General features: G+C 36.8%; 1 protein-coding gene across 1 annotated transcript; it reads right to left on the bottom strand.

Annotated features, from left to right (window-relative positions):
- Window positions 1–1,623: 1,623 nt before the first annotated feature.
- LOC114579423 lies at window positions 1,624–7,593 on the bottom strand. The gene is made up of 4 exons (XM_028693888.1): window positions 7,462–7,593; window positions 3,622–4,017; window positions 3,234–3,431; window positions 1,624–3,132 (listed from the first exon to the last, which is right to left on the bottom strand). Exons 1-4 carry the CDS (start codon window positions 7,591–7,593, stop codon window positions 1,624–1,626), a joined length of 2,235 nt encoding a protein of 744 aa, XP_028549721.1.
- Window positions 7,594–8,906: the final 1,313 nt, after the last annotated feature.

The raw sequence follows: 8,906 nt of genomic DNA on the forward strand, positions 1-8,906 counted from the left end.
TGAGTGTCCTTACTCATTTTAATATCATCACTGCTCTTATTCCTGGGATGCAAAGCTTTCTCCTTCAGCCTAATATCTTGCAGATTTTTGATTGGATGAAGGTAGTATTTACTGGCAATCCGATTGTGTTTAACTTCTACAAATTGGTAGTTTGCAGTGTGATTTATTTCATCTGGAAGGAAAGGAATAATAGGAGATTTGGAAGTAATTTCTTATGCCATACCTCTTTACTGCTAGCTATAAAGCGGGTTATTTTTGAAAAGGTGATGCAATGGGGCAACTCCATGGAGTTGCTGGATAGACTGTAATGGTTCTTTTTGGCTGGGCTGTATTTTCGTTAACTTCATTTTCTCTGGTTGGTTCGTGCTGGTCCTGAGAATTGCTGTTGGGATGCCTTGCCTGGGCGATGATGATGCTCCCTCACATTTCCCTTGGATGGTCATCGGGCAACCAGGGATGTGTCTTTTATGTGCTGTCTTCTCGTTATTTTTGAGCCCAGGTATCTTGGCTTGGGAGCAGGTTGTTCTGTTTCTCTTTTGCTATTTTCTGTGCCTAGGGGTCCTTCAAGTTCGCCTTCTTGCTCTGGCTGTTGGGGATTTTTTGCTCATGATCTTTGGGATGAAGACTACTACGGCCCCCTGTTGACCTTCTCTCTGTCTTGGTGAATTACACTCATGCTTACTGCCACGGTTCTTTATGATGATCTTTTTGGTTTTTTGATTGTAATTGGGTGGTATAGTTGAGGTTTATTTTCTTTTTCCCACATAAGTTTTTATTTTTTTGCTTATGCTGGGATGTTTTTTCTTGTATTTTTCTTCCTGTAATTCCCTCATTTTATGAAATAGATGTGCTGAGGCCCCAAATTTTCCAAAAAAAAAAAAACCATGCTTTTCTAAAAGGAGAAATTAGCTTTTAATGAAAAAAATCCTATCAAATCTAATTAAATCAAATCAGATCACATCTACATCAGAGGCTCATTAAGGCGTCCCCCCTGGCTTCTTTCCAAGAACAAAATAAAGTGATATTTTATTTTTCTCATGATTTGAGGTTGACTATAGATGTTAGTCAAACGTTTTGACATCTATAATAATAAGATGCGTAAATATATATGCAAGTTTAACAAGAAATTTTTTTTCTGAAATAATCTAATTAGAAAAATAAAAAATATATTTTAGTGTTTTTACTTTTTTTTTTTTTGGGAAATTTAGGGGCAGAGTCCATTTCATTGCATAAAAGAGATTACAAGTAAGAGAAACAGAAAATTATAATCCATAAACACCACAAAACAGGATTATGGATTCTAAAAGAAAGCAAAATACAACATGAATTGAAACAGTAGAAATGGAGGCGGAACAGCCTCAAAGGACTCAGGTTGCTCTTTGTGCTCGAAAAGGGTCCAAAAAAACACGAATGGGTCATGATAAGAGCAAGGCCCCTGGTTGCCAAGAAGACCGTCCAAGGGGCAGCTGATAAGAATCAGCATTCATCATCGTCCTTTCAAAAATGATCTCCCAGGCTACCTGACGTTCCAACCAAAATTGCAGGCTACCCAAAATTGTCCAGACATAATCATCACAGAAAGCAGAAACCAGTGGCTTCAAGGCCAAGCCCAGATCCAGGAAATCAAACATTGCGCCAGCCGATAGTTTTAAGAGTGAATGCTTTTCTAATTTTTGTAATCACTGTGGTTTGACTATCAACAATACCACCAAATATCCTATCATTTCTTGCTCTCCATAAGAAGTAGATGATAGTAGAGGTAGAGAGAAGATAGTAGTTTCTGTTATGGATTAAAATCCTTTGCTCAAAAATAGAATTGTATAACTGATACAGGTTTGGCCTCATAAGAAGATCATTCAGCCAAGGCAAAAAATATTTTGCAATGTCAAAAGTGAATCTGCACTCGAAAAAGAGATGAGAAATGGTTTCCATATCATCGTGACAGAAACAGCACTTGTAAGAAGTGTTAATCCCTCTCTTTGCCAAAATATCCGTAGTTTTTAAACCATCTTTAAAAGCAAGCCAGACATACACCGAGTATCTAAGGGCTTGATGTTTATACCAAACATATTTGTACCAGGGAACTTTGCTCAAATTACTAAAAAACTGTTTAGAAAAATCAGCAAACACAGGATTTTGTTTACCAAACCAGAAATGATTTTCCACCTGACTGATGGGAATAGCCTTAATAAGAGAGATGATGTTGTTTTCAAAAGACTGAGGCAGATTCCAATTATCCCCTAGAATAATATTAGAAACTTTCCAGCTAAAGAAACTGGAGTAGTTGGCAATAGAATTAGAGGTCTTCAGGTAATCAGCAATGGAATGTCCCCCACACCAAGGGTCCCATATCACAAAAAGGCTGCTACTTGGGAAAACAGAAAAAGAAATACAATTTTTTATGCAGCTAGCTTTCTTACAAAGCAAATCCCAATATTGAGCATTATTAGCCGAAGTATAGTTCCAAAGGGAATAGTATTTAGCTCTCCACCAACTAAATAGGAGGCTGTTAGTATTAAGGAACCTCCAAATGACTGAACAAGCATAATTGTGACAGAGAGAATCAATAGACGGGATTCCCAAACCCCCATACTGTTTTGGACAACAGGTGTTTTTCCAAGACACAGTAAAAAGTTTATTCTGAGTGATACTGCCAAAGTAAGTAAAACGAGCGCACAAACGATTTATCTGCTTGGAAACACCTTTAGTTATGATGGAGCCTCTTATCCAGTAGGCAATGGTGTTGCAAATTGTGAATTTGATATATTGTATTCTTCCGGCTAGTGACAAAGTTTTAGCTTTCCACCCCTCTAATTGTTTAGAAATTTTGCCCAGAAGTGGCTGGAAATCTTTTAGTTTCAGTTTCTTATAAAAGATAGGCAATCCCAAATATTTGATGGGAATTAAAGATTGCTGAATGTTGAGAATAGTGCAGATGTCCACATCTAGAGGGCAATTTTTGGATATCAAAATAGTGCTTTTTTGAGGATTTACATTCAGTCCAGTAACAGAGGCAAAAACCTTAAGGATGGAATTGAGAGTGTGGGCATTAGCTGTGGTAGCAGATCCGAAAACATGGAGGTCGTCAGCAAACATGAGATGGAAAACCTCACAGTTATCTGCAGAAATGCCCTAAAAAGATTTATTAGCCACAGCCAAGTCAAAACTAGTAGATAGTCCGTCCATGATAATACTGAATAGGTAAGGAGAGAGCGGGCATCCCTACCTAATACCCGAAGTAGAGTTAAAATAACCCTCAAGCACACCGTTAATGCAGACAGAGAAATGTACATTAGAAGTACAGGCCATGATCCAGGAGATGAACATTTGAGGGAAACCTTTAGCTTCAAGTCTTCTATAAAGATATTCTCTAGAAACTGTGTCAAATGCTTTGGTGATATCAAATTTGGCACAGAAGAACTTGTGTTTGGCTTTAAGATTGAATTGACTAAGCAAATCAGCAGCAAGAAGAATATTATCAGAGATGATTCTTTTTTAGATGAAACCCCCTTGGCTAGGGTGGATGATGTAAGGCAACACTTCCTTCATCCTATTGGCAATGATTTTAGCGATTATTTTGTAGATAACATTGCATAAAGCAATAGGTCTAAAGTCTTTTACATTATTGGCATGAGGGTGCTTTGGAATGAGGGCAATGGCTGTGGCTTTTACTTGATTGGGCATAAAACCAGTGTTGAAAAAAGATATGATAGCTTTGCACAGTTGAGGGTGGATTACATTCCAAGTTGCTCTATAGAATTCCAGTGTGAATCCATCTGGTCCAGGCGCAGAGTTTGGCTTTCCAGAAAAAACAATATCTTTAATCTCATCCATGGTAACAGGAGCAGTGAGGGCAGAGATCATGTGTGGAGGGATCACAGTTCCAGTTGGAATGAGAGTGGTATCAATGTTCAAGCATTCAGAACCAGCAGAGTTAAAGAGATTGTTGAAGTGTTGAATGAAGACTTTAGCAAAATCACTGTGAGTGTTGTAGGTCCCTTGATCATCAGTAATCTCCTTGATGCGATTGTAGTTTTTAGTGATGTTGATTTTTTAGTATAAGAATTTCAAATCATCCTCTCCTTGGGTGAGCCAACTCACTTTGGCTCGTTGAAAGATCCAGCTAGTAAGAGTGGTGTGGTAGTGAGCAAGCTTAGAATTGATGATCGAAAGGTTGCTGTTGAGTTGAGAATCAAAAGGATTACTTTGAATTTGGTTGATCACATTGCTTTGCTGGAGCTTGAGGGAGTCAATTTCAGATTGGATTGAATTAGCATTGGTCCAAGTCTTATGCTTGATGGAATTATTGAGAGACTTAAGCTTAAAATTGAAATCACTCAAAGGACTGCTCTTATTGGGGCAAGCAAAAACTTCCAGTAGACAACTCCAGAAATCAGAGAATTTTGTGCAGTAGTTTTTTGTAAAGGAACCTATGCCCTTTCCTGTTATCATTGGTGTTAACCAAAATGAGCGGAGAGTGATCAGAGCAGTCAAGATCACCAACTTTGTAGAAAGAGTTGGGGAATTTAAGCAGCCAATTGTCATTGATCAGAATTCTGTCTAATTTGATGTGTATAGGGTTGAGATGTTGTTGATTGTGCCAAGTGTAGAAGTGACCAACAGATGATAGATCTTGCAAACCAGTATTGAATATCATACGATTAAAATCACCAAGCCTGGAGGTAGAGAGAGCACTACCACCAGCTTTTTCTTCCATCGTTCGGCAACAGTTAAAGTCCCCAAGGATAGCCCATGGGGTATTTATAGTATCAGCAATAGCTTGTAAATTGTTCCACAGAGTTTGTCTTTCCACTTGAGAATTGCTTGCATACACCACAGTAATAGCACAAATAAAAATAGAGTTAACCTTTATAATGCCATGAATAAATTGATTAGACATGGCTAGAGCAGTGAAACTCATAGTATCAGCATTCCATTTTAACCAAATACGGCCAGGATTGGAGTGGCTAAAGTTATCACAAGAGTCTTCGTTAGAGAAAATTTTGTGACTGGATTGAAACCAATTGTTAGAAAAGCTAGAAGGAAAAATTTTAGCTTCAATGATACAGAGGAGGTCAAGATCGTGGGTTTGGGCAAGTTTTTATTTTACTGTTATGTTACAATAGCAAGTCGTCCGTTAAAGGCAACTTGATACAGTATTAATTAGTTGAGCTAGTAAATGATGAATTGCGTCAGCACTAAGTCGCCTTTTTAGCAGATGATTTTCTCATTTTAATTTTTTTAATGATGCTTAATAACATAATTAGATTTTTAATCATACTTTAAAAAATTTCTCCCCTTGAGAAGAATTTTTAAAGGAAATATGATAAAAAATTTATGCATTAGGTCCATTCAAAGCAATTTTTTCGTTTCGGCCCCGCACATCAATTCGCCCTTGAATTTCAAATTTGGAGGACTAAATTTTACAAATAGATATAATAATAGTTAATATTATTAAAATCAATATATATAAAAAAAAAATTAAAGTAATCATAGTTGTTAGACTTGCTAACGACTCGATACAAATTTTTTTCTTTTCTTTTTTAAAAATTTTTATTTTTCATAAATATATATTATTGAAATTAATAGAACAGTGAATGCAAATATTATGATACTATTAATCATCAAATTTAATAAAAATATTAAAAAAATAAAAGAAATTTAATAAACTAAAATATATTGTTTAAAATTTAATTAAAACAAAAATAATTTTTTTTTTTATAGAGCCGGCCGGTTCTTTCTTACTCGGACCTGTTGAGCAGTTCATTGGTTGAACCGCTGGTTCAATGCGAAGTCGATTTTGTAAGTTGGATGCGACCGATCATCCGACCCGGTCATGTTTTGAAAACATTGAATAAAATATATAAAAAAGTTGGAAGATGGTTGTAACAACATAAAAGTTGGCTCCAAAGCGTAATAAAATAGGAGAAACTATTCTGTGCCGCCTCCGGATGGCATCTATGAATAATTTTTTTGGGGGGAAATTTTGATGCTAAGCCCGTATCATTAAAAATAGGAAAATTACATGTGTAAAATTGCAACCATATGAGAAGTAGTTGCCAACTTTTTGGTTAAAAAAAAGGCGTTTACCCACCACTGCTTGTCCGGGTGGTGAATAGCCGACTGGGCAAAGCCTATGTCCCTGGTTCGAATCTTTTGGAAAACAGTGAAAGCCTTAAGTGTTGGCTCGTGTGAATTGATGTGGGTTGCATGCTAGACAGACCAGGGTTTCCTCGCCAAAAAAAAAAAAAACTAACGTTTGAGCAATCAAATGCCACAAGAAGTGGAATCGGTTTCAACTTTTTCTGCAATTTCTGTAATAAGTTAGTCCCATGTGGAGAGCATCTTGAGTAGGGTTGTCAAAAACGAGTTTCGGGTCGGGTTCAGGTCCAACCCGAAATTGACCGGACCCCATTCGGGCCAACCCAAACCCGACCCGTTTCTTGAAACGGGTCATTTATGCTAACCTGGACCCAACCCGCTTTGGGTCCGGGTCAACCCAACCCGCTTTGGGTCCGGGTCAACCCAACCCGACCCGTTTGACCCAGCTGCACTATAAAAAATTTAAAACATGTTCTACATGGCTGAAAAGTGAAAACCATGGGCAAATTTTTACAATTACAAATCTTCAAATAATTTACATCATTACATGTTACAATTAGTCAATTACAAAGGTACAGTCTCACATATCAAATAAGAGAAATTTCAATTGCTATTTGCTAATTTAATTATCCCATTTACAACAAATGTAAATAACTGAATATAGAAGCTTCAAGGTTCAAGCCTTCAATGGTTCGAACTCGACTACTTCAACCTCTAAGAATGTCTGAATATGACAATCTGTCTTTATTCTTCAATCCCCTATCGTCTTATAGATATAACTGCAACAAACTTAGTTTATAGATGTCCACAGGTCAGATGTAATGATCTTTTTATGTAGATGTCAATCATTATAAATAAAATGCATAGTCAAGCAGATAAATTCATCAGTGTTTATATATGTACACAGGTCAGATGTAACACACTCTGCTACTGCACTTAGATAACTGTGAACGAATATTTGAAATTTTTTTATTGAATAATTTCTTGCAATCATTCCTTGTTGTATTCCTAGAAAATAGTTGAACATCCCGAAGAAAATAGCTCAAAAGTGCTCGAACACCCTACCATTCAACACATTGGAATGGAGAATCATGCATAATTATGCAAGCAGTAAATAAATCACGAAATTTTGACGAGTCAAACTTATGATCAGTCATAGAAATAGAAGAATTTGAAGTGGTTTGCAATATGAGCTGGTCTATGTCTAGTAGATCTCTTTTCTTGCAATTTTGCAAATGTCTTCTTAAGTTACCAGTCCCATTTTTACTCTCACACAAGTATTGTGCACCACATTTTTTACATTTACACTTTTGCTTATCATCTGCAGGATTAGATAGCATCACAAAATTCCCCCCAAACCTTGAAAGTCATCCTCCTACGCTTCTTAATTACCACAGAACCATCATTAGATGACTCAACCAAATTATCTTCAATGTGAAGTTCCTCATTCTCATCAATAAAAAGTTCAGGAAGTGTTTTTGAATCCTCCATCTAATGAACCAATTAAAGGATTTAATCCATATTACTAAATAGCTAAATATCATAAATAATTCAATATAAAAGAACATCCTAAAATATTAAATTTCAAAGAAATACATGTGAATACCACTATGGCACTATACCAACTTCTTGCAGGTGCAGCCAGCAGGCTACACTACATGATTTATATGCTTTAATTAAGTTTTAATGTATTTCTTTAAATCCACAGCACTAAATCAACGTCCGGAGACAGAACATTGCAACAGGCAGCACCAAAAATAACTAATAAGCCCGCAATAGTTAAACGGACAGGCCTATATTCAAAATACTATCCAAAAAATCATTCAATGGTTCAACATGAGGTCATTTATTACTTTATTTCAGACTTTTAGTTAGGGCTTAATCCTTCAACAAACTTACAGGCTTATAGCATGCCTAAATGGCCAAAAAACCTAACATCATGCGATTCATGCCCTAATCGGCAAATACAAAAAAAGATAAAAGCCATGCCCTAATCAAAAAATCAAAAGAAAATTGCATAACAGCTTAAAATCTTTGGAATAACCGAAGAAGAACGATGAAACTTCAACCAAGATTAGTAGATCACTCTAACATAGTAACATGATAGTAAGTAATTAGCACAAGTGCACAACAAATAAAAATAAAAAAGTGCATGAAATAGCAAGGACTAAGGAGGAGAAAATCTTTGAGCAGGAAAGACCGTTAAGGAGACGACGACACTAATGAGTGATGAGGAGAGAAGCTCCGTCAAGGTCCTCAAGGAGGCAGGAAGCCAGGAAGCATGAAACACCGTGATATCGGTCGAAAAAATAGAAAACCCTAGATTCAACAGTCGGGAGGAGAAGAGATGAAGACGGAAGACTCGATGACTCAAAGTCTCGAAAAGTTTAAATGAGCCCTAAATGCCTAAAGCCCTGTAATATCAAAATCTGCTCCAGGATCGTCCAGGATGATCTGGGATCATCCTGGGACGATCAGTTAAGAATCTGTTCCATAATTTGCCCAGATTTGCTCCAGGTGATTTTCTGTATGCATCGTCCAGGCCGATCGAGGCTTCGACCAGGCCGATTGGCACTGTTCAAAATATCGGCCTGAAACAAGTTCTGAGAACCGTCCAGGACGATCCAATTTGGTCTGATCGTCCTGGGACGATCTGACGATCGGCCGGGCCGATCTGTGTATTATAAAGCTGAAATCAGTCGTTTTGAAGAGAGAGAAAATTTTTTTTTTAGAAACATTTCATCGAATGGCTAAAGTGCGATATTTACGATCATATATAATCATAGAAGCGGAAAAAGTATATC

Source organism: Dendrobium catenatum, unplaced genomic scaffold, assembly GCF_001605985.2.
Source record: "Dendrobium catenatum unplaced genomic scaffold, ASM160598v2 fragScaff_scaffold_383, whole genome shotgun sequence".
In the NCBI taxonomy this organism is placed as follows: Eukaryota; Viridiplantae; Streptophyta; class Magnoliopsida; order Asparagales; family Orchidaceae; genus Dendrobium; species Dendrobium catenatum.

Coding starts and splice junctions, on each gene's coding strand:
- LOC114579423 (XM_028693888.1), bottom strand. CDS start 7,593: ATGGAGGATTCAAAAACACTTCCTGAACTTTTTATTGATGAGAATGAG. Junction 3,432..3,621: donor AGCACCCTCATGCCAATAAT/GTAAAAGACTTT, acceptor TCAATCTTAAAG/CCAAACACAAGTTCTTCTGT. Junction 3,133..3,233: donor TTATTTTAACTCTACTTCGG/GTATTAGGTAGG, acceptor AAATCTTTTTAG/GGCATTTCTGCAGATAACTG.